General features: G+C 34.5%; 1 protein-coding gene across 1 annotated transcript in view; it reads left to right on the forward strand.

The window, feature by feature from the left end:
- Positions 1-26,818, forward strand: part of DYNC2H1 (dynein cytoplasmic 2 heavy chain 1) — a 319,035-nt gene that overhangs the window by 165,835 nt on the left and 126,382 nt on the right. The window contains 6 exon segments of the mRNA XM_021062717.1: positions 5,598-5,663; positions 7,865-7,915; positions 9,538-9,615; positions 12,992-13,123; positions 14,127-14,199; positions 26,573-26,733. Coding sequence (XP_020918376.1) covers positions 5,598-5,663; positions 7,865-7,915; positions 9,538-9,615; positions 12,992-13,123; positions 14,127-14,199; positions 26,573-26,733 — 561 coding nt within the window.

Here is a 26,818-nt window from a genome sequence, read left to right on the forward strand (position 1 = left end):
TTTCTTTTGAAATCTCCACACTGAAATGGGCTTTGATTTATGAAAATATTCTGGAAAAATAGTTATTTTAAGGTACCCCAAAATCCTTTTTGAAAAGAGATGTACTATAAATATTCTCCATGAATGTTCTAAGTCAAAAGGTAATCTATACTTGCTATTCATTCCAAAGATTAGTAGCTTTTCTTATTTATAAGTGTCTTATTTATTTCTAAGCTATATATCTATACCTCAATTTATATGTTCTTATTTTATTTTTGGTGATAACAGTATATTTTCTGATGAAATCCTTTTGTCCTTTTGTCATATTTTAATAATGTAATTAGGAAAAAATATAATAAGCATTCAGAGTTCTGAGATGATTTAATACATCAGTGAAATTTAGTGAGGGTTACTTCTTTTAAGTCACTTTACTTTTTAAGAGTATATTTAAGTTAAGCTAAAAGCAGTACTTTACTGCCCTAGGAGAGCGGTTGTAGGTTGTTAAATTCTCAACATTTTAGTACCCACCCAATTGGAATTTTTCATTCTCTGTCTTGAGTAATACTTTTCTGTTGTGAATAGCTGAAATTATTTTAAAAATGCTATAGTGTATAATTCTTAAAACATGTTTTTAATTGATGGTGAAAATCTGTTTTATAAAATTCATATTTCTGTGTGAGTAATATTAAATCTATTCATCTTGAATTCAGCATTCCATAGAGCTTCAGTGGTGAATAAAAATTCAGAAAGCACATTAATTGTGAAAGTGAGCTTCATGTCTCAAGATTTATCACCTTAACATAATTAGGATGGAACCAATTTCATATTTTAGTGAAAGCTTTTGGGTTTTTAGCAGTGAGCATCACATTAAACTGACTGCCAGAGTTTCTCTCATGCTGATTTTGCTGTTGGGTTAGTGACACCAATATAACAACAGTAGATTTTTTGAAATAGACTAGGACTATTAATTAGTATTCACATCACATTGAACTGAAAGCATCTTGACCTTGAACAGAAAAATGATTGACCTGTTTTATAGCAGAAAATTTAGACTTTCAACAAACTAAAACAAATGGAGAAACTGACTAGCACTTTCAATTTAGATTATTAGCTATATCATTCATTTTCTTTCCTTCATGAGATCAGAAGTGTTTATTTCAATAACCTAAGTACCTTGGACAATTATAGGGTAAGTAGTATATTTGATTCTCCCAAATTTATGATGGTTATAATAAAACTATGTACTGGTTAGTAGCTTTGCATATCATTTCTTACCGCAGTTTATTAATGGATTTGTTGATGTGTTAAATAATTTCCAACCATTGGGTCAGAATATGGAAAAGGACTGGAAGAAAGTTTGGGAAAGCATATGATTCATACTGTTTTCCCTTCCTCATAGAAATATTATCTAAAAGATCAGAAATGGTATAGGAAGAATGTCTGGTGATGTATATGTATAGAATGTTTTTTCATGAAAACCCTTCTAAGTGCATGCCTCTGTAACTCCCCTTGCCTGTCTTTTCAAATGAGTTTGCTAGTTCATTGATTAAAATACAGATGAATATACTTTAAAAATAAATAATAACAGCATCTCATGATCACATGTATCTTACATATTTAATTTGAATTGTGGATTTTTTCCTATCAAAATGTGTTTTCTTTCAATAAAAAAGTAGAAGTTCTGTGGTTGAGTGTTTAGAAATTTTATAGCCTGTGACTATTAAAGTGAATCTTAATAATTTAGACAATTTTCTTCTGCTTAGATAACTTTGAAACTTTTAGTATTGTATCTAACCTGTTAGTTTTTGGAAGTATAAGTGAATTTGCATGGAATTCTTTTTTTTTTTTTTTTTTTCCCACTGTACAGCAAGGGGATCAAGTTATTCTTACATGTATACATTTTTCCCCCACCCTTTGTTCTGTTGCAACGTGAGTATCTAGACATAGTTCTTAATGCTACTCAGCAGGATCTCCTTGTAAATCTATTCTAACTTGTATCTGATAACCCCAAGCTCCCGATCCCTCCCACTCCCTCCCTCTCCCACCAGGCAGCCATAAGTCTGTTTTCCAACTCCATGATTTTCTTTTCTGTGGAGATGTTCATTTGTGCTGGATATTAGATTCCAGTTATAAGTGATATCATATGGTATTTGTCTTTGTCTTTCTGGCTAATTTCACTCAGTATGAGATTCTCTAGTTCCATCCATGTTGCTGCAAATGGCATTATGTCATTCTTTTTTATGGCTGAGTAGTATTCCATTGTGTATATATACCACATCTTCTGAATCCAATCATCTGTTGATGGACATTTGAGTTGTTTCCATGTTCTGGCTATTGTGAATAGTGCTGCAACACCTCACACCGGTCAGAATGGCCATCATTAATAAGTCCACAAATAACAAGTGCTGGAGGGGGTGTGGAGAAAAGGGAACCCTCCTGCACTGTTGGTGGGAATGTAAACTGGTACAGCCACTATGGAGAACAGTTTGGAGATACCTTAGAAATCTATACATAGAACTTCCATATGACCCCACAATCCCACTCTTGGGCATATATCTGGACAAAACTCTACTTAAAAGAGACACATGCACCTGCATGGAATTCTTTATTAAGATGTATGATATAGCTTCATACACAAATGTGAGTGCCTATATCACATTCTTTGAGATTAAAATAAGATTTTTCTAAATATGGTATCTATCTTATACTTTTCAGTAAACATATTTGAAATCACTGAATATTATAGAGTAGAAATAAAAGGAATGAATTATACTTTCCATTGCTTTGTAGTCACTGAGATTTATGGAGTTTAGGAAATATTTTTAAAATACATTTCCTTTCCAATATTGTATAATATATCCTTTTACTGTAAAGCAGATAGTTGTTATCTGTCATCTTTTAAGACTTACAGTGTTCCAGGCACTAAGTATGTTAATACATTATTAATTAATTCCTACAACAGTTCTCTTATATAAAATAGGAAAGCAAGATTTAGAGCTTTAACTCTTCTCTTGGTTATTCAGATGTGGTGGGTGTTGAAGCTGGAATTCCAACACATTCTGCTTGATGCCAAAGACCTCTTGATAGTAGAATGTGGTTGAAGCAAACTGTTGTATATGGAAATGTGAACTTTTTATCAGTTATAAAGTTGACTTTAAGGTTTCCTCATACTGTATTAATCTTCTGTAATAGTCTTACTCTTTTTGAATTTTTACTAGCGTGTACATGATGGTGTAGTATGGAATATAGTTGACTTATACCATCTAGTGTTCCACTGTCTCGTTTTTCTGCATTCAGCTAGTTAACTATGTAGACAATCAGCTTAAATTTTTCTTATCAGTATCCTCTTGATATTAAGTTATTTTGCAACAGAACTGAGGCATACCAAGATAAATTGATCTTAAAATATCCAGATTTTCCCATCTGATAAATTGTGTAGATCAAAGATATTACAGGTACAAAATATTTTCAAAACTCTGATTATTGATGAAGTTGTTTTTTGAAATAAGTATTCAATAAACCTTAAGCTTGATTAGTTCATTCTTGATTTTACTTAAATTTATTTGGAAGTAATGTGTTCTGTCTCTGACTCTCAGTAAGCTATATTTTTAGGATTATTCTTGAATTATCATTTTTCTACATTTTAAAATCATTGTTATAGTCTTATCGCTGGAGGGATTCATTGGTACAGCTAGGCAACCAGACCCCTTCCATAAATAGCTTTTTTTCTGCCATCTTCATGTTGGAAAATCATCCAAGATCATCCTGGTTGGCCTGGCTAAGGTCCTGTGTCATCCCTTGAACTGTTATTTGTGGTGTGATACATTGAGATCAGGCAACTTGATTATAGGCTTATCCCTCAGCTCAGGGTGTCATTAGTGACCAGAAAGCAAAGCAAAGGATGGTCACAATTACTCGTTTATTGACTACACTTTATGCGCCTATTTTTGGCCAACATTTCAGATCTTGGGCTCAGTAATAATGGATAAGTAGTTCACTGCTTCCAGTGGAGAATCTGAGAATCATAGAGACTACATTGCTCTTCCTTAGATCAAAGAAAGAAATGGCTAAATAAATGTAGTATTTTATGTGAATTTGTGGGTGTCTGTAAAAAATAAACTATTATTTAAGTGACAAAGCCTGCAAAGTAATGCATTATTGTCTTATTTATCTTAGTCATTATTTATTTACCTTAGATGAAGAGTGCTATTATAATCATTTTAAATATCCATTACTCTGTAAAATAAACATCTTACTACCTTTTCCAGCTAGTTACTGTTCAATCCCAAACATGAATTCTAATCTTCTAATACCTAAAACCATTACATATCTCTCCAAATGACCTGCCTTGCATTTTATGTATTTTAAATATTTCATGTACAGTATAATTGGTTGTAACTTTTTTTCATACCTGAGTGATGGCTGTCTGCTTCCAGTTTTTAATGCTTTGTTTTCACTCACTGACTGTGTTGTGGCTGTGAATACATATTTTTAAATTTATTCACTTCATCAGTAGATGTTTATTGAGGCCTTGCTATATATATACACACAGACATACCCAATATGTACTTTTATAAAATAAATTTCTTCTGTATTGTAATATTTAAGAGACTGGATCTTTCCAACAGAAGGGTAATTTTCTTGCAGGCAAGGAGATCACTTGGTGGTAGTATTTATAAGAAGGTCTTTTTTGTGGTACATATATTTACATATAATATCCTTATATTTATCTGTAGATTTATAATCACACACACATAATACTAGAATAAATAAGTATTATTTAAAAATAGGGAAAGCTAAATAAAGTTTAAATTAGAACTTGATAGATAAGATGGTACTTAAGCAGATGCTTAAGTAAATGTTAGTAAGGATTATGGGTTCCTTTTTTTTTTTTTTTTTTTTACAGAAATAAGCTTATTGTAGAAAATTTGCAAAATACACTTAAGAAAAAATAAGGAAACAAAAATAAGCTGTAATCTCAAAAATAAATCACTAATAAAAATTTTGATATCTTTTTCTAGTTTCTTTTGCAGCTATATATCCATGTATATTTTAATAAACATATTTGTTTAAATAAATAATATGGGCTATGCTATATACCCTGATTTGACTATTATTCATAGTAGACTTTTGAACATTTATGTGTTTGTTTTCCCTCAATTTTAAAAACTCTTGCAAAGAATATATCTTATCTAAAAGTACATTTATGATCATTTTGCATAAGTTCCTAGAAGTGAAATTTCGTTATTTAGGGGCATTTAGAATGTTCAGGAGCCTGTAACATACACAGTGTCAACTGAAGAATTAATAATGCAAGATGTTGATCTCGTTAGTAGTGACTAAACATTGCAAATCTAGTTGCCTTTTTAAAAACGAGATGTACACACTTATTAATCCTTAGCACTATTTCTAAAAATTTTAGCACTCTTTCTGTCCTCTCACTCCCAACTTAGAAGAGTTATGCTATGTTAATACCAGCTGAGTAGTCATTTCTTATACTCATGAGAGTTGATTATTTGTCAACAGAATAAAGATTTTGTGAATCAAAATTTAAGAACTCTGCTTTTCCAAAAACACAGATTTAGAAAAATCAACATAATATCTGTTATTCTTTTCAGGCTGATCAGTTGATGTTTGCTTTGCATTTTGTTCGAGGAATGCATCCTGAACTTTTTCAAGAAAATGTAAGTGGAAGGAAATGAGAAATATTTTAAGAGTTGTACAGCAGTTTGGTAATGGGCAGACTTATAGTTAGATTAAAAGTGACTTTAGGCTACAAATTATATATCAAACTATTCATTTTTTTACTTAGTTATTAATTTAGCGTAAGATTTTGATTTCCAGTTCTACTCCCTTCTGGATAAGCCTAATATTCTGAATCAGTGGTAAGGCAGGGAAAGAACTCTTAATAACTTGTTATGCTGCCTAGATTTTTCTGTACATAAGTCCACTCTTCCAGGGCACTAAACGTGCCAGCTTTCTTATTTTCCTGGTCTAAGCAAATGAACTGATCATGAGGTAAAATAATGTAAGTATACCACTACATTATTTATTACCTCCACTGACTCTCAGAGTCAGCAGATGAAGCAGGAAAGTGGGCAGTTCTGAGAAGCTTCCTTTGAGCCTGCAGGTTATATTAATTTTTTAATGTATAATTTATCTTCTTTGTCTATGTCTTCATTTCTGGTTTCCCATATAACCCCCTCTCAAACTTGAAAAGAACCTCTTTTGAGATAGAGTTAAGTAATCCATCTCTGATCTAGTATTAAAAAAAATTATTTGTTATTGTTCTCATTATATGCCATTATCACTAAAATGAGAGTACAGTAGCCAGGGTGGCAGGGGATAGTAGGCGAACAGTAGAACTTTGACCTAGTAACCTTTAACTCTCTTTGGTCAGATTTTAACTGTGTTCTGGGTTCCCCTCTTTTGGATACTCAAACAAATGCAGACCGCTCCATGTGACTGTGTTCTCTGTTTCTCTCTAACCCCACACTCTGGCTGACCGAATGTATTAACTTGACTCCTTTTATGTAAACTATTTTCGACACCTTTCACTGTTCCTGTATAATGTTTTTCACCATAATAAACACTTCTGCTGTATAAGACTTAATTTTCTTTCATTTTCTCTCCTGGAGTATAAATAAATTATTACTGGGAAAGGAGAACATTTTTCTTTGACTTGCATAAAGTGGTAGTAATGACTTGTTTTTTTATATGTGTGTGACTGTATAACTTCAGTAGGAAGAGTGAGCGGTCAGGGTGGGTGGAGGCAGGTAGTACTTGTTTTAGTAATTTTTCCATGTTCTCAAATTTTAATATGTATTTGCTTTATTTGCTGGCCAGTCTGTAACAAATAATATGATAGTGCCCATTATTATCTGATTGGGTAATCCATAGTGAAGACAGGATTTTCTTTTTTCTTCTTTTTCTCATTTTGCTTTTTAGGGCTGCACCTGAGGCATATGGAAGTTCCCAGGCTAAGGGGTTGAATAGGAGTTGCAGCTGCCAGCCTACACCACAGCCACAGCAATGCAGGATCTGAGCCATGTCTGTGACCTACACCACAGCCCATGGCAATGCTGGATTCTTAACTCACTGGATGAGGCCAGGGATTGAACCCATGTCCTGGTGGATACTCGTCGGGTTCGTTACCGCTGAGCCACAATGGGAACTCCAGGACAATTTTCTAAGAGTACTAGATTCTGTAACACTTCGTCAGTCTTGATTCCATGCATTAATTTAAAAAAGCGGGCTCAGTGAATTAAGAACCTGACATAGTCTCCATGAGGATGCAGGTTCTAGCTCTGGCCTCACTCAGTGGATTAGGAGTCTGAAGTTCCTGTGAGCCTTGGAGTAGGCCTGCAGCTGTCTCCTAGCTTACCCCCCATCCCTGGAACTTCCGTATGCTGCAGGTGTGGCCTTAAAAAATATAATAAACAAGGACAAATGGGAGTCGTCTTTCAATATATTCAAAAAGATAAATTAATGGAAGTACTTTTCTCTATTTCTTATTACACAATTTAAAAAAATTTTGATGTACCTTACTGCTTATTTATTAGTGAGGAATAGCATATAATAGGATAAATGAAAGGTGGTGGAAATGCTAATTGAATAAGACACTTAAATTTTTAGATATTGAGACACATATATAATAGGTTATATTTTTTCTTAAAATTATTCCAGTAGATTTCATTTTTAATATTTTATGTTGATATGAAACTTGAACTCATGATAGTGTACTAGAAATGCGAAGATGTGAAATGAATTTTTTTTTTTTCATGCTTTTAGAAAACTAAATTACAAGCTATCTCAGGGAAATTTTAAAAGATTTTTTAAATGGTTATTTATATTTTTGTGTGTTTCTCATATTTTTATTTAATAGGAATGGGACACATTTACAGGTGTTATTGTTGGAGACATGTTGCGGAAAGCTGTAAGTTAAAATAATAGAATTATTTCACTCTTAGGGAAAATAATTCTGGCTTTAACTTGATGAAATAAAATTGGCTTCAGAGGAGTCTTAAATTCTGGTTAAAATTTTTTAATTTTTTAATTGAAATTTTATTTTAATTAGAGAAATATATCCTTGCCTCTATTGCCCTAATATAAAAATGAACCTAAATATTTTTTTTTCTCCTTGAGGTCATATTTTTTTTTGAGAATATTAATTAAATATAAGAAGTTAGATGGTTTCTTTTTTTTTTTTGTCTTTTTAGGGCTGCACCCCCATGGCATATGGAGGTTCCCAAGCTAGGGGTCGAATTGGAGCTGTAGCTGTAGCTGCCGGCCTAGACCACAGCCACAGCAATGTGGGATCTGAGCAGCATCTGCAACCTGCACCACAGCTCACGGCAACACCGGATCTCACTGAGCAAAGCCAGGGATCAAATCTGTGTCCTCATGCATGCTAGTCAGATTCGTTTTCGCTGACCCACAAGAGGAAATTCTATATGGTTTCTTTTTCTCAGTACATACATTTTGTTCAGAGAACACTTTTGTGTTTCTAAGAAAATCAAATTTCGTCATATAACTAGGAAATTTTTCTTACGTTAAGTGAAGTTAAAAATTACTTCATTGGGAGTTCCCGTCGTGGCGCAGTGGTTAACGAATCCAACTAGGAACCATGAGGTTGTGGGTTCGGTCCCTGCCCTTGCTCAGTGGGTTAACGATCCGGCGTTGCCGTGAGCTGTGGTGTAGGTTGTAGACGCGGCTCGGATCCCGCGTTGCTGTGGCTCTGGCGTAGGCCGGTGGCTACAGCTCCGTTCAACTCCTAGCCTGGGAACCTCCATATGCCGCGGGAGCGGCCCAAGAAATAGCAACAACAAAAGACAAAAAGACAAAAAAAAAAAAAAAAAAAAAACTACTTCATTGAACTTTTGATAATCTTAATCAAATTTAGCTTTTTTTCTAATAATTATCTATTTGACCATGTAATAGATAATATTACTATTCAAAGCAGCCTATTCAAACTGTAGTGTAAAACCTAGATTATTTCTGAAATGCAAGATATAATTAAAAATAATATAATTTTTTTTTTTTTTTAGGGCCACTCCCACGGCATATGGCGATTCCCAGGCTAGCGGTCTAATGAGAGCTACAGCTGCTGGCCTACACCACAGCCACAGCAACACCAGATCCGAGCCACGTCTGTGACCTATACCATAGCTCACAGCAATGCTGGAATCTTAACCCACTGAGTGAGGCCAGGGATTGAACCTGCAACCTCATGGATCCTAGTCTGATTCGTTTATGCTGTGCCATGACGGGAACTCCAAAGTAATATAATTTTTGTGATAGTTTCTTATTACATTTTTTCCTGAAGTTTCACAAAAGATTAAGCCCTATGAAAATAAATGTAATATTTGTCTAATGATTATCTATACCTTATGTTATGTAGGATTTTATCATATTGCCTTGTAAAATACATAAAAATTTAAAAATAGAATGAACTTTAAAAAAAATAGTGTTCATAAAATTATTAGGCCAATTTTTAATTTTTTGTAGTCTAAATTTTACCAAATATATTAAGGAAAATAATTTATCTTCTTAAAAAAGGACTCTCAACAAAGAATACGTGATCAACTTCCATCTTGGATAGATCAGGAAAGAAGCTGGGCAGTGGCAACATTAAAGGTATTCCTTACCTACCATGAGGGATTTTTTTTTTTATTTGGGTTATTTATGTTTATATTTGTATGTGCTATTTATTCATAATGTTGATATTTCTGTGAAAATGATGTAAAATCCCTGGGCAAAAGAATATGGAAGAATTATCTGATTAGTCCTTTAATGAATAATTAATTAACTGAATCTTTCCTTCACCGTATAATGTATTAAATCTCTACACTGGGCAAGATTTTGTGCTATACACCCACGGGGAATAGAGATATAAGTAAATAAAGGTCTTCTAATATGGTATGTGGACATCTTACAGAATAATTCAGGATCAGTAGTAAGATGCAGTGTGATACTTAATGTTGAAAAGAGTTTCAAAATCAAATTGTTTCTCTCACTTCTATTTTTTATTTTTTATTGTATTAGTATTTTTTTAGGCTGCTCCCACTGCATATGCAAGTTCCCGGGCTAGAGACTGAATCCGAACTGCAGCTGTGGTAACTCTGGCTCCCTTAACCTAATGCTAAGGATTTGAACCTGCACCTCTGCAGTGACCCAAGCCATTACAGTTGGATTCCTAACCTACTGTGCCACAGCAGGAACTCCTCTATTCATGTTTTAAATATCTCCATGCTCATCTCTTCTCCATCCCAGAAGTCATTCTCTTAGTTTTGTCTCTCATTTTTCAACTGGAGAACCCCTGCTTCTATATATTTTATTATATAGATGCATTTTATTATATCCTTTATGTTTACTTACATGGCTACTGCCCTATTTAAATCCTTTTAATGGATTTTATCACTCATAGGATAAGATAGGATAAAGTCCATAGTCCTTTGCATGGCATCTAAGATGATCCATGATCTGCTCCTTGCCTGCCACTTTATTTTTACTGCTGATCCATCTCCTCAGTCTTTCCTGTACTTATTGGTCCCATTTTTTCCCTCAACCTGAAATGGCCTTTGATGTTTTTAGCTGTCAAATGAATATTTTTTAGGACCTACCTAAAGCATTATCTCCTTTATAATTTTTTCCTGATTTCTATCTTTTCTATCCGCATAAATCTGGAACATTTTTGTATCATAGCACTTATAGTCATTCAGAATGGTTTGTTATGTATGCCTATTCTCCTAGGTTGTAAATCCATTGAGATTAGGTTCCTTGCCTTATTAAACTTTATTTCCCTAACTTTTAGCCTAAAACTGGACTCATTCATTCTTTTATTTATTTAGTATGTGCCTATAATATGCCTATGTACCAGATGCATAGTTTATTTTTGTTAAATAGTTTTTTTGGTTGAACAAATTAAGATTATGACTAGATAAGCAATGACACATAAATAAGGTAAATTTTGTGTTGTTCACATATTCCATAGGGTTGAATGTTTTAAGTATTTCTAATTTGCTGGTTGAGGATGGAGAGTACAGATATATAAAAGTCTTTAGTTCCACTTTCCAGGAGTTTATCACCTAGTGTAGGAAACAGTATTTTTTTTTTTTTTTAAAGAAGTGATTTCAGTAGAATGCAAGAAATCAATAATTATGAAAAACAGAATTTGAAGGGATTTCTGGATTATTGGGCAAGACCTCTGAACTATCTCATGAATTTCTAAGAAAAATTAGTAATAATCAACATGATACAGTTAAAATTATTTGAACAGTTGATCTTCTGAAAGGTTACACTTGGGAAGAAACATTAACTGTGTTAACCTAAAAATTATAATAATGCTTTTTTCACATACTCATTTCTTATTAAGTAAAGAAATGCAAAACATTTTAAAAAGCTGCCTTTCCTAGTCAGAGAATGTTTGTAATATTCTCACATTCTCACACAAACTTTAGTGTTTTATCATCATTTTAGTTTACAAAACATTTTCAAATGAGTTATTTTATTATCACACAGATCTTAAGAGGGTTGTGTTTTTAGCTCTCTTTTTACAAATAAATGAGAATCAGGAGTTCCTGTCGTGACATGGGAACGGTTAACAAACCCGACTAGCATCCATGAGGATGTAGGTTCAATCCCTGTCCTTGCTCAGTGAGATAAGGATCCAGATTCACCGTTGCCATGAGCTGTGGCGTGAGTCACAGATGCGGCTCAGATCCTGTGTTGCTGTGGCGTAGGCTGGTGGATATAGCTCCAATTGGATACCTAGTCTGGAAACTTCCATGTGCCGCGAGTGCAGCCCTAAAAAGACAAAAAAGATTAAAAAAAAAAAAAAGAATCAGTGTAGTGAGTTGCTAAATGCATGAACCTAAGTTTTTACTTTCATACATCTTTTTGAGGGCCTGTTATGTGCAGCATCATGTTAAATACTTTTGATGCACTGTGTTATTTTTATTATCACCATAACCTATTGAGGAGGTCATAATTATGCCTATTTTTGAGATGAGGAAATTGGGGCATAGACAGATTAAATAATTTACCCAAGTTTAAATAGCTGGGGTGTTTTGGAGCTATGATTTTAATTCAGGCATTCTGACACCACAGTCCATGTCTTTAGCATTAGGTTTTCCAAATATAGTGTTTTTTTCTCTGTTTCTCTCCTCCTTTCTTTCCCCTCCCCACTTTTTTGGGAGTTGGGTGGTAAGGATGTGGACATGAAGAAAAAGCAGTTCAGAAGCTTAACTCCTAACAGTTCCTTCCATGTTCTTTACTCAGGCAAAAGTGTTGTTTTTGTGGGAAATGACAGACAAATATACTTCTCTCAAAATCTGTTATATATGTTTCTGTTCTTCCTTTCCTTTTCTGCTTTACTCACAACTATTATAGTGGTCCAGTGACACATAGTTCAAACAATAAGAATAGCCAGCAGTTATTGATGGCTTACTATGTTCAAAGTATTATGCAGAATTTGAAAATGGATCCTCATTAAATATTTTCAACATTGTGAGGCAGGTACTGTTATTGTCCTCATTTAAAAGATGAAGAAACTAAGGCACATAGTGATCAAGTCACTTTCTTATGGTCACTTAGAAAGTATAGAATCAGAATTTGAAACTGGGCATATTTTTATACACTCTGACATGGAACTCTCTTGTGGCAATGCTTAAAATTTGCACTTGGTTTTTAATGAATGTATTCTTTTCTCCACAAGGTGGAGCTAGGTACAAATATTTTTACATAGATGAAAGATTCGTTAACTTAGAAGTATCGATTTAGTACTACTTTAGAAATATTTGCTTTTATTTAATTCTGGATTAGATAAGTCTATCATACCATTTCTGACCTAGAAATGATTAAATAAGCCAATAGGAATTAGAAAACAAATGATAAACATCTATTGATAATTGGTTTCCACTTACCTTTTTAGTATGTATAGTATATATGTATATATATATAATTTTTATTTTTTTCTTGCAGCTCATGGTATATAGTTATTTTTATTTTTTAGATTGCTCTCCCCAGTCTTTATCAGACTCTCTGCTTTGAAGATGTAGCTCTATGGCGTACTTATTATCATAATTCGATGTGTGAGCAAGAGTTTCCATCTATTCTTGCGAAGAAAGTTTCCTTATTTCAGCAGGTAAATGATCTAAATGCATAAAAGTATTTAATATTTCTCTCGTCATTCAGACGCCAATTAACTAAAAGGTTTGCCTCATGGTATCACACAACCTTAATGGGTGTTTGTGGGGAAGGGCTTTCTGCTTTGCCATTGTATCCAGACAGTGGAATCCCTGGCAAGATTTCTAAGTAGGGTGTCTCCCACTGTGGCTTTTCTTACTCCTTCTGCCTCTGACCCCAGGGGGATTTTGCAGTAGAGAAACGTCTTAAAGAAAGAATTTAAGGTTCTTCACTCATTTCCTAGGTTTCTGTCTAAGGGAAAGATCTTATGGTGAGGAACAAGGAATTTTTCTTCCCCCATTCTATTTCAGAATAGAATGGTGAAACCTGCTGGTGAGTTCCACTGAGACTTTTGGCTAAACCAAAGTCTTAGAGTTGGAGAGGGCAGTAGGAGTTGACACTCCATGAAATGAGCTTTCCATTTATATCTCTTCTCTAGGCTGCTAGCTGAGGTTCTGTCCCCTTTGTAATTCCCTGTTTAATTTTATTGCACTAGGTGTGTTTTTTATAAAGGAAAAAAAATGAAGAACAGCTTCATTTGATAAATATCTAAAATAGACAGACATGATTCAGCATAAAATTAATGATTTGAAAATGTTAGATGAGAATGTTTTGGGCCTCTGCCCTGCTGTCATCAGGAATACCTTGCCTGTATACCCGTATTTTCACCTGCCATTGGTCCTTTATTAGAACCTGAAGGCATAGCTAACCTTATGACCATTATAAGCTGATGTTTACTATTGCTGTTAGATCTGATGGATTTTAGTAATATTTTGGCTATTAAAGACATGTCTTTGTATATACCTATTGTGACAGTTTGAAGCCTAGTAAGTATTGTGGTACAGTTATTAGTATTCAATATTTTGGTAAACATTTGTTTGATTGATTAACATTAGCTATTATTTAGTTACAGTTCTTGGGGGAACTTTATTGTTTAAAAATACTCCACACTTTATTTTAAGGTTCTTGTGGTACAGGCTCTCAGACCAGACAGACTGCAAAGTGCCATGGCTCTATTTGCATGTAAAACTCTGGGTAAGTACACTTGTCTAGAACTAGACCACTGACCTGAATTTTTTTTTTTTTTTTTTTTTTGTCTTTTTGCCTTTTCTTGGGCCGCTCCCGCAGCATATGGAGGTTCCCAGGCTAGGGGTCTAATTGGCGCCATAGCTGCTGGCCTACGCCAAAGCCACAGCAACGCAGGATCCGAGCCGCGTCTGCAACCTACACCACAGCTCACGGCAACGCCGGATCCTTAACCCACTAAGCAAGGGCAGGGATCGAACCCGCAATCTCATGGTTCCTAGTTGGATGTTTCGTTAACCACTGCGCCACGACAGGAACTCCCTGAATTTTTTTTTTTTTTTATGCTAACTTTAGTTTAGAAAGATTATTAGGTCTTTTCCCCCTTATCCCAATTATCTCACAATCTCTACCTATTTATTTATTTATTTTTTATTTATTTATTTATTTATTTTTTTTGTCTTTCGTCTTTTTGTCTTTTGTTGTTGTTGTTGTTGCTATTTCTTGGGCCGCTCCCTCGGCATATGGAGGTTCCCAGGCTAGGGGTTGAACGGAGCTGTAGCCACCGGCCTACGCCAGAGGCACAGCAACGCGGGATCCGAGCCGCGTCTGCAACCTACACCACAGCTCACGGCAACGCCAGATCGTTAACCCACTCAGCAAGGGCAGGGACCGAACCGGCAACCTCATGGTTTCTAGTCGGATTCGTTAACCACTGCGCCACGACGGGAACTCCAATCTCTACCTATTTAAAGAAATACTTTTTGTGTTGGATATGACCATACTTAATTTTGTATTAAATTTGAATGCATAATTGACATCCTGTATGTAGTTTGGGTGTTTGAAGTTTTAAAAATTATTTTCTTATGAAAACATATCAGACATTTAGACATTCATCCATGATTAGAATTCAAAGCAGGACATCAAATGTTTGATTTAGATAATTAAAATAAAACTTACAAATACCATAGTCCTAGGAAATAAAAATCTTCAAGATGAATTCTTTTTTCTCTAAAACAGAAAATTAAGAATTTGTGTATCTTTTCGTTTTTTTTTTTTGTTTTGTTTTTTTTTTTTTTGTCTTTTTGCCATTTCTTGGGCCGCTCCTGCGGCATATGGAGGTTCCCAGGCTAGGGGTCTAATTGGCGCCATAGCTGCTGGCCTACGCCAAAGCCACAGCAACGCGGGATCTGAGCCGTGTCTGCAACCTATACCACAGCTCACAGCAATGCCGGATCCTTAACCCACTGAGCAAGGCCAGGGACCGAACCCGCAACCTCATGGTTCCTAGTCGGATTCGTTAACCACTGCGCCACGACGGGAACTCCTCTTTTTGATTATAAACAAACTGTACAGTACATTTTTGTTAAGCCTTTTAGATAGTCTTAAAGGAAGAATTAAAAGTTATCACTCACTTGAAAATAATATATCATATTAACATTTGTATAAGAAAAACTTGGAAAAACTGTGTCAAGGAAAGAGCATTTTAAAGATTTTACTTGAAGCACATAGTCATCCAAGAATAATGGATGACTCTGAACACTCTATATAAAAACATACTTACTCTTTCCTCAGATCTCTATATCCTCCTTTGCCTTGATTATTTTCCTCTGTAGCTATTATCATCATCTGACATATTGTTATTTACTTGTCTATTAATTGCCTTTTCCCTAAATAGAATATTAGCCATATGAGGGCACAGATTTTGTTTTGTTCATGGTTGTGCCCCAATGCCTTACACAGCTTCTGGAGTGCATAGGTGCTGTGTGTGCTAGATCAGTGGCTGCTTCCTCACAGTCTCCCTGCCTCAGTTCTGCTTCCCCATCTGTACATTCTCTCCAGAAGGCTATGTGTGCTCTTAAAAACTTACACCATTTCCCTCTTTTTTATTTTGCATAAAATCTCCAAAATCTTCACAAAACGCTTAGAATAAATTATAGAATTATATATGGTTGATGCTTGAACAACATGGTTTTGGATTACACAGGTCCTTTTTATGCAGTTTTTTTTCTATTAGTACATGCTGCACTACTGTATGATCAGTGGTTGGTTGAATCTTAAGATGTGGAGCTGTGGATATGGAAGAATCACAGATACAGAGGATCAGCTCTAAATTATGTGTAGATTTTTGACAGTGTGGAGGGTGCCCCAAACCCTGCATTGCCTAAGGGTCAACTGTGTAACTTCCAAAACCACTCAAAGTCACCCCTTTGTCTTCTCTAATCTCACCTTGAACTCTCCCGCTTACCACTGGGCCACTGTGGGCAAAACAGCTAAGGGTTTTTCTACTATCTCTTTGTTCCCTGTTTTTATTTTTCTTTATTTTTATTTTCTTCTTATGGTTGCATCTGCAGCATATGGAAGTTCCTGTGCTAGGGACCGAATTAGGGCTTCAGCTGAGGTCTACACTACAGCCATGGCAATACCAAATCTGAGCACGTCTGTAGTCTATGCTGTAGCTTGCAGCAATGCCGGATCCTTAACCCACTGAGTGAGGCTAGGAAACGATCCTGCATCCTCAGGCACAATATGTCAAGTTCTTAACCCACTGAGCCACAACAGAAATGCCAATTCTTTTTTTTACCCCGTTTTTCCCTGTGGCATATGGAATTCCCGGGATAAGGATCAGATCTGAGGTACAGTTGCAGCCTATGCCTGCGGCAATGCCAGATCCCTAACCCACTATGCCTGGCTAGAGATGGATCCTGTGTCCCAGCACTCAAGAGACTCTGTCAATCCCACTGCACCACACTGGGAACTCTTGTTTTTTCTCTTTTTAAAATGGTTGGCTCCTCTGTATCATTCAGATGTTAACTTTAAACACTGCATTTTCAGAAAGGCTTTTCTGGGCTATCCAATCAGTACCAACATATCTACCTGTTTTTAAGTCTTTACCTATTTCCTAACACTAACTGGTGTTTTGCTGGTTCATCTATATATTAATTGTTCTTATAATTCAAATGCGAATTTAAGTAAATTTAGACAATTTCAGAGGAATTCTTAGGAGGCTCTTCTCTTCTCACTCATGTAGTCTGTAAAAATATGCTCTTTGTGCCACATTGCACATGACCTTTCTTACTGAATTTGTAGTTTGACCCCCACCCAACTCTTTGGAATACTTCTGTATTATACTGCTTCATCTCTGCATTAAATGACATTTAAGGTTTAATGGCATTAAGTGAAAACCTCGTGATATTCACATATTCAAATGCTTTGAAAGTTTAATATACTTATAAAATCATACTCGGCCTATTTCTAATCAAAAGTTATATACTGGTGTAAGGCTGGATGACTTTGTATTTGGTCAGGTGGTTTTATTAGTACAGTTTTTATATAATATTGGAGGCTTTTATTGTATGAATAAGTTTTAAAAATTCATTTTACTGGAAAATGACAAGCACTTATCTTTTTAATCAAATTTTGGAGATTTGATTTCAAATGTAATTTTTCAAGCATCATTCATGTGGAAAAATTTTTATTAAGTTTTAACAATCCTTTTTATAATCTATAAATTCTAAAATAGTAATTTATGAAGATGTGTTTATGAAAGTAGTTTTGGTTTGAATATTTAACTTAGCAGAGCGATCCTAAAAACTTTTAGACATGCCATTTTAATGGAATACTGCCAACCAAGCCTTGTGTACCAGCACAGTCTACTACATTACTTTTTAAAAATGGTAGTTCCCACATGCAGGTATTCTAACTTATGTAATTCTGATTTAGTAACTATTCTGAGAAAAATACTATGCGATATGTATTTTGGTATTAATGAGACATGTTCCCTTAAGGTGCTGTAGTAGCTATGGGAGTCAGTAACTTCTCAAAAGTTCTTCATCAAAAAGTCATGTTGAGCCTTTGTTACAGTCTTCTGTTTTTCTTTTTCTTTTTTTTAAGATGAAAAAAATTATTTATTTTCTTTTTAAATTACAGTTATAGTGTTCCAACAATTTCTGCTGTACAGAAAATTGGCCCAGTTATACATATACATACATTTTTTTCTCACATTATCCTCCTTCGTGTTCCATCACAAGTAATTAGATATAGTTCCCTGTGCTATACAGCAGAATCTCATTGCTTATCCACCCCAAATGCAATAGTTTGCATCTACTAACCCCAAACTCTCAGTCCATCCCACTCCCTCCACCTCTCCCTTGGCAACCACAAGTCTGTTCTTCATGTCCATGAGTTTGTTTCTTTTCTGTACATAAGTTCATTTGTGCCCTGTATTAGATTCCAGATATGTGATATCAGATGGTATTTGTCTTTCTCTTTCTGACTTACTTCACTTAGTATGAGAGTCTCTAGTTCCATCCATGTTGCTGCAAATGACATTATTTTGTTCTTTTTTATGGCTGAGTAGTATTCCATTGTGTATATATACCACATCTTCTTAATCCATTCATCAGTTGACGGACATTGGTTGTTTCCCTCTCTTGCCTATTGTGAACAGTGCTGCAATGAATGTAGGGGTATATGTATCTTTGTGAATGAAGGTTTTATCTGGATATATGCCCAAGAGTGGGATTGCTGGATCATATGGTAGCCCTATGTTTAGTTTTCTGAAGCACTTCCATAATGTTTTCCATAGAGGTTGCACCAATTTACATCCACACTAACAGTGTAGAAGGATTCCTTTTTTTCCATACCCTCTCCAGCATTTGTTATTTGTAGATTTACTAATTATGGCCATTCTGACTGGTGTGAGGTGGTACTTCATTGTAGTTTTGATTTGCATTTCTCCAATAATTAGTGATGTGGAGCATTGTTTTCATGTGCCTGTATGTCTTCTTTGGAGAAATGTCTATTCAGGTCTTTTGCCCATTTTTCAATTGGGTTGTTTGTTTTTTCTGCTGTTCAGTTGTATGAGTTGTTTGTATATTTTGGAGATTAAGCCCTTGTTGGTTGCATCGTTTGAAACTACTTTCTCCTATTCCATAGGTTGTCTTTTTTTTTAAAGGCTTCTTTTGCTGTGCAAAACTTTTAAGTTTGATTATGTCCCATTGGTTTATTTTTATTTTTATTTTCATTGCTTTGGGAGATTGACCTAAGAAAACATTTTTATAGTTGCTGTCAGAGAATGTTTTGCCTGTGTTCTTTTCTAGGAGTTTTATGGTGTTTTGTCTTTTGTTTAAGTCTTTAAGCCATTAAGAGTTTATTTTTGTGTAAAGTATGGGGGTGTATTCTAGTTTCATTAATTTACATGCAACTGTGCAGTTTTCCCAGCACCACTTGCTGAAGAGACTTTTTCCCGTTTTATATTTTTGCCTCCTTTGTCAAAGATGAATTGACCATAGGTGTCTGGGTTTAATTCTGGGTTCTCTCTTCTGTTCCATTGGTCTGTACGTCTGTTTTGGTACCACTACCACAATGTCTTGATTACTGTAGCTTTGTAATATTTTCTGAAGTCTGGGAGAGTTATGCCTCTTTCTTGATTTTTGTTCCTCAGGATTGCTTTGGTAATTCTGGGTCTTTTATGGTTCCATCTAAATTTTTGAATTGTTTTTTGTAGTTCTGTAAAAAATGTCATGGGCAATTTGATAGGGATTGCATTGAATCCATAGATTGCTTTCGGTAGTATGGCCATTTTAACGATATCAATTTTTCCAACCCAGGATCATCAAATATCTTTCCATTTCTTTGAATCCTCTTCAGTATCCTTGATTAATGTTTTATAGTTTTCAGCATAATAAGTCTTTCACCTCCTTGGTCAAGTTTATTCCTAGGTATTCAACTTTTTGGGGTGCTATTTTAAAAGGTATTGTATTTTTATATTCCTTTTCTAATATTTTATTGTTAGTATGCAGAAATGTAACTGATTTCTGAATGTTAATCTTATATCCTTCTACTTTTCTGAATTCATTGATCAGTTCAAGTAGTTTTTGTGGGGGGTCCTTAGGGTTTTCTATATATAGTATCATGTCATATGCATAGAGTGACAGTTTTACATCTTCTCTTCCAATTTGGATGCCTTTTAATTCTTTTATTTGTCTCATTGCTGTGGCTAGGACTTCCAATACTATGTTGAATAAGAGTGGTGAGAGTGGGTATCCGTGTTTGTTCCAGATTTTAGTAGGATGGCTTTGAGCTTTTCTCCATTGAGTATTATATTTGCTGTGGGTTTGTCATGAATGGCTCTTATTATGTTAAGGTATATTCCCTCTATACCCACTTTGGTAAGAGTTTTTATCATGAATGGATATTGGATTTTGTCAAATGCTTTTTCTACATCTATTGAGACGATCATGTGGTTTTTGACTTTTCTTTTGTTAATGTGGTGTATGACATTGATTGATTTGCCTATATTGAATCATCCTTGTGAACTTGGGTTTTTGTTTGTTTCCAACCTTGAGTATTATTCCATTTCCAAAGAGTATTTCCCATTTAATTGTTTGGTGTATATTAGATTAGATAGAGGTTGTCAGTTTTTTTTCTTTTTATTGATATTTGTTGTATGTTTTTATAGTTGTCTTCTCTTTCTAATAAAGGAGGAGTAATTTTCTTATCAGTCTTTTTGTTAGGGAGAATGAGATGAATGAGGAACAATGGATCAGTTATACTTACCACCTGTGGGTATTAGTTTCCTACCTTCTTTACTGAGGTACCTGAAAAGTACAGGAGCAATATTCTTTCCTTTTTAAACTACAAATTATGGATTTTTATTATCTCAGTCTTATATCTGACTAAGGTAAAATAAAATAGGTTAAAGTTATCTCTTTGATTTATTTTTAATTATCTCTCCTTTTTTTCTTTTGAAAGGATAGATCTGTTTTAACCACACATGGTCAAACTAAAGATCTCGATGATTTACAAGTAGTTCTGCGCTGTTGTAATTCACAATGTGATTAACATTTTTGGGTCACTAACTTTATTGAATGGTTTTGAATGATTCACACTGACATTTCGTGCTATCATGAGTCAAAATTAGTTGGGTTAATAAAACTAATGATTATATGTAGACTAAGTTCACTTAGAATGCAATGTGGATATTACTGGCTTTCTGTGGGCAGAAAAGCTAATATGCAATTCCCAGTAACATGAATGTCATCTACATTATCTTAAATGGTAAGATATTTGTCATGAATTTTTCTCTACTTGAGAATGTTCCAATACTTTGAAATATTGAAGGAAATGAATCAGTGAACATATATTTTTCTTCTGAGGAATTTTAATGTTAGAAATAATAATTGAATTTGTGCTGAGCTCTTAATATAAAATAGCAAAACAGATGTGAATCCTGCCTCATGGAGCTCAAAGTTTCTATTAAATGATATGACAGTCATTTTAACTTTTAAAAGATAATTTATATATCAGCATATGTTTTCCAAGTAGAACACATGTTTCGGTCAGTACAGGCATACTTCATTTTATTGCACTTTGCATAAATTACAGTTTTTACAAAGTAAAGTTTTTGGCAACACTGTATCAAGCAAGTCTTTTGACACTATTTTTCCAACAGTCTTTGTTCAGTTTGTGTGTCTCTGTGTTACATTATAGTGATTCTCACAATATTTAAAAGTTTTCAATATTATTGCATTTGTTATGGTGATCTGTGATCAATGCTCTTTGATTTGATGTTACTCTTTTGTTTTGGGAGTGCCAAATAGTGCTGTGAAACATCAAATTTGAGTGAAAAATGTTATGTGTATTCTGACTACTTTACTGCTCAGCTGTTCTCATGTTCCCTCCACCCATCCTTAGGCCTCCCCATTCCTTGAAACACAACAAAATTGAAATTAGGTCAGGTAATAAACTAAAGTGGCTTCAAGTAAAAGACAGTCACACAACTCTCTTGTTAAGCTTAGTGATAAAGGCATGTCCAAAGCCAAGCCAGGCTGAAAGCTAGGTGTCTTGTGCCAAATGGTTAGCCAAGTTGTTAATGTAAACACATAGATGGAAATTTAAAGTGCTACTCTTGGGAACACACAAATAATAAGAAAGCAAAATGGTCTTATTGTTGATATGGAGAAAGTTTTAGTGGTCTGGATAGAAGATAAAACCAGCCACAACATTCCTTAAGCCACAGCCTAATCCAGATCAAGACCCTAACTCTCTTCAATTCTATTAAGGTCGAGAGAGGTGAGGAAAATGAAGAAGTTTGAAGGTAGTAGAAGTTGGTTCATGAGATTTAAGGAAAAAAGCTGTCTTTATAACATAAATGTGCAAACTAAAGCAGCAGGTGCTGATATAGCAGCTGCAACAACTTATTCAGAAGATCTAGCTAAGAGGAGTTCCTGTTGTGGCTCAGTGGTTAATGAATCCGACTAGGAACCATGAGGTTACGGGTTCAATTCCTGTCCTCGCTCAGTGGGTCAAGGATCTGGTGTTGCCATGAGCTGTGGTGTAGGTCGCAGACACAGCTGGGATCCTGAGTTGCTGTAGCTCTGGTGTAGGCTGGTGGCTACAGCTCCGATTAGATCCCTAGCCTGGGAACCTCCATATGTCACAGGTGCAGCCCTAGAAAAGACAAAAAAAAAAAAAAAAAAAAAAAGAAAGAAAGAAAGAGCTCGCTAAGATAATCAATGCAGGTAGCTACACTAAACAACAGATTTTCAGTTTACATGAAACAGCCTTCTGTTAAAAGAGATGCCATTTGGACTTTTATAGCTAAAGAGGGGAAATCAGTGACAATGTACCTCTTCACCCAGCAGCTCTGATGCAGATGTACAATGAGATTCATACTGTTTTCACGATTGCTAACATCCATTCTGCAGCACATGGATTAAGAAAAAGTTTTTGCCACTCAGGTCTTGTTATTTAAGAAAGGTATTTTCTTAGGTGATAGTTGCCATAGATAGTGATTCTTATGCTGATATGGGCACAGTAAATTGAAAACCTTCTGGATAAGATTCACCATTTTAGGTGCCTTAATTAAGAACATTCATGGCTCATAAGAAGGGCTCAGGATATCAGAAGAAGTTTGGAAGAAAATGATTCCAACCCTCACGGATGACTTTGAGGGGTCCAAGACTTCAGTGGAGGAAGTAGGAGCTAGAATTAGAAATGGAGCCTGAAGATGTAGTTGAATTGCTACAATCTCATAATAAAAAATCATGGATAAGGAGTTATTTCTTAGATATAAGCAAAGAAAGTGACTCCTTGAGATGGATTCTACTCCTGGTGGAGATGCTGTAGAGATTCTTGAAATGACAACAAAAGATTTATAATATTACATAAACTTATTTGATGAAGCACACAGATAAAATTTGACTCCAGTTTTGAACGATATTCCACCTAGGGTAAAATGCTACCAAACAACATTTCATGCTACAAGGAAGTCATTGGTGAAAGGAAGAGTCAATTGATGAGGCAAACTTCAGTGTTGTCTTATTTTTACGAAATTGCCACGGTTGCCCCACCACCCTAGTCTGTCAGCAACCATCAGCAATGAGGCAAGAAACTCCACCAACAAAAAGATTACAACTTGTTGAAGATTCAGATGATGGTTAACATTTTTTAGCAATAAAGTATTTTTTAATTTAAGGAATGTATATTGTTTGTTTAAACATAACACTATTGCACATTTAATAGCCTACAGTATAAGTGTAAGCATAACTTTTATGCCCTAGGAAACCAAAAAAATTCATGTGACTTATTTCATCACGATATTTGCTTTATTGCAGTAGTCTGGAACTGCACTTGCAGTATCTCTTAAGTGTGCCTATAGTTTGGAAAGATAAGGAGAATTATATTATACCAGAATTACCTGTCCTTCTCAGGAGCATATAAACAGATAGTAGCTCAGACTGTAAATAGTAAAAACATTTGTTGTCATTTTATATGTAAATAACTTTACATATGTTTTGACATTTTTATTACATAATACATCTAATTAGATGTCTATGAGAAGATATAGAGGAGTAAAAAGATGAGAAATACCTACTTTTCCATCATTATGAGATAATCATTAACACTTTTATGCATCCTGTCCTATTCTTTTTAGGTGCATAGATGTGTGTATGATATGTAATCATGTTGCCTATTCTACTTTTTTTCATGAGTATACTATTTCTATTCATATTTAAATTTCACTATCAAACTGAGCCCAAGTATATGCTGGCTGTATGTTCAGATTTTTGAAATAAAGATAGTGGACAGCCAGCTTTAAGGGTTTAATGTGTTAAACATTGCATAATATATTCAACAATTACAGAAAATCTAGGGGGTGGTATAACTACATATCTTTATACATTTAGTGGCACAAGTATAGGGACAAGCCCTGCAATTTGAGGAAAATCTTGCTAAGGAGTGACCAGTCCTTGGTTGCTGACAGAATCTCCCCTTGACTTCACACTTGAGAAAAACAAGTCTGTCAATGTACAAAAACCAGTGAATTCTGAACAAATAGGAGCAACAGGATAGGTTTTAAGGAATTGGTTCTTGCCAATTAGGATTGTGGGGACCAGTCTGAAGCAAGCAGAGCTGGCTTGAGGCTGAAAATGTAGCATCTCAAGTCCAGGATCTATGGAATTCTAGAGACGGAATGGTTGGTGCTTTCCTCAGAAATTCCTGGCTTTCCAAACAAGTTTCTAAGATATTTTCCTCCCAGTACTAATCTACTTTTAAGTAAATCATCTTTATCTTACCATTTTTAAAACTTTGGTTCTATTATATAACTATCAGGGATTACTTATTCAGACTGTTTTAAAACACTTGTTTTCTTTCCCCAGGGTATGAACTAATATTAACAGCTCCAGTGAAAATTCTTGTACTTAATTCTGCATTCATATTTTGAATTATTTCTTAAATCAGTTATAATTTATATGACTGAGTCAAGGGCAATGTGCATTTTTTAAGACTTTTTATGCATTTTATCATATCACAGAACATTTAATTGGCCTAGAATTATATTGAGTTTATGAAAAAATAATGAATATTTCATGGAATGAAAATATTTATTATATTGCCACAAGTACATAAATTTTATTTCTATTAAACCAAGATGATTTGTATCAATCTAAGTTTAAAAATAAAATTCATAAAATAGACTTCTAGGAGCAATTCATCAATTTTACATGGCTGTTGGGATAAATTTCACCTAGTATTAGTAATATTTCTATCTTTGAGAATTCTCGCTTATTTAGCATAATGGGTTACTGTTTTGAAAAATAGAGGGGATTGGTTCAGATGTGAAATTTTTCTTCTCAGGATAATTGTCTAGAAATCTCTTTTCTGGCCTGTTTTGTTGGCATTGAATTCATGTTCTAAAATGTTTGCTGCAGAAGTACTTAAAGTCTTTTCTTGCTATTTGAGAATTTCTGAGATTCAGTACTCTGTATTTATTTCTACAGTTGAGGACACAATCCATTTTTGCCCCTGTACTCATTCTATTATATTCTAATTCTCTGTTTTTAAACTCTTGTGTCACAAGTTCAAACAAGCATATTTTTGAGTTTTTTTGAGTTATTGAAATGGGTCTTTTTCAGCTTGGCTTTTACGAAATACATCAATAATGGAAACTAAAATTATAGCAGAAGAGTTTTAGGTATAATAGCGAAATTATAATTTCTTGTCTGTATAGGACTTTATAGTTTGTAAAGAGCTTCAAAATAGAAAAAAGAACAGATGAGTTGTGTTGAATATAGTTAGCAGTTAGCAGCTGGGTGGTCTTTGGCAAGACATTCAATTTCTTTGAGTATGCATAGCATAGAGTAGATAATGAATAAGTGGAATCTGTGTTTGCGATGTATCCTGTTATGCCCCCAAATGACCTATGTATTGTTTTACTCCAGTTTTGCAATTGAGAAAACCAAGACACATTGCGTTTTAGTGATTTGCATAGCGTCATTTGGCTAACAAACAAACTGAGAGCTATATATTTCTGTCTCCAAACCATTTTTTTTCATTCTCTACACCTTTTTTTTTTTTCTCTCTTAATGCATGGACCTAAGAAATAAATCTTTATCCTATATCATGACAGTGATATTATTTGCCGGTTTATATGGAAATCTTATTCCCCATGGGGAATGGCACAGAGTAGGCATTCAGTTATAATATAAATGAGTGAAAACTTGTATAAATAGATGGTTGATTCAGTCTTATCTTGCTGGGAGAGAACTGTATATTAAGACCACAGTGCCAATTAGGTGTTTCTTCATCTGTTGAGTGTGATAATCAGGGTATCTACCTCTTAGTGTTTTTGTTAGGATTAGGAGTATGTCATAAATGTAAGGCATTTAGAAAAGTGCCTAGCAACTTAAACATTCAATAAATGGTGGTTATTACAAATATGTGAATGATTTTAAGAGTGAGGAAACTTTATTTGTATAGCATTATAGTTCACCTAGTTATTATTTATTATGTAGTTATTCTTTATCATGTAATCAGTTTTAACAGATTTTTTTTGTGTGTTGCTTTTTATTTTTAATTTCTTTAATATATCTTTTAGGACTGAAAGAGCTGTCTCCACCTCCTCTAAATCTCAAACGTTTGTACAAAGAGACCCTAGAAATTGAACCCATCTTGATAATCATTTCCCCGGGTGCTGATCCTTCTCAGGAACTTCAAGAACTTGCTAACACAGAGAGAAGTGGAGAGTGTTATCACCAGGTCAGTACATGTTACCCTCCCGTTTTTGCTGTAGCTATTGATCTTCCTGCCATAATTGATTCTGCTAGTGAAACAGACATTTAAT

Source organism: Sus scrofa, chromosome 9 (genome assembly GCF_000003025.6).
Source record: "Sus scrofa isolate TJ Tabasco breed Duroc chromosome 9, Sscrofa11.1, whole genome shotgun sequence".
In the NCBI taxonomy this organism is placed as follows: domain Eukaryota; kingdom Metazoa; phylum Chordata; class Mammalia; order Artiodactyla; family Suidae; genus Sus; species Sus scrofa.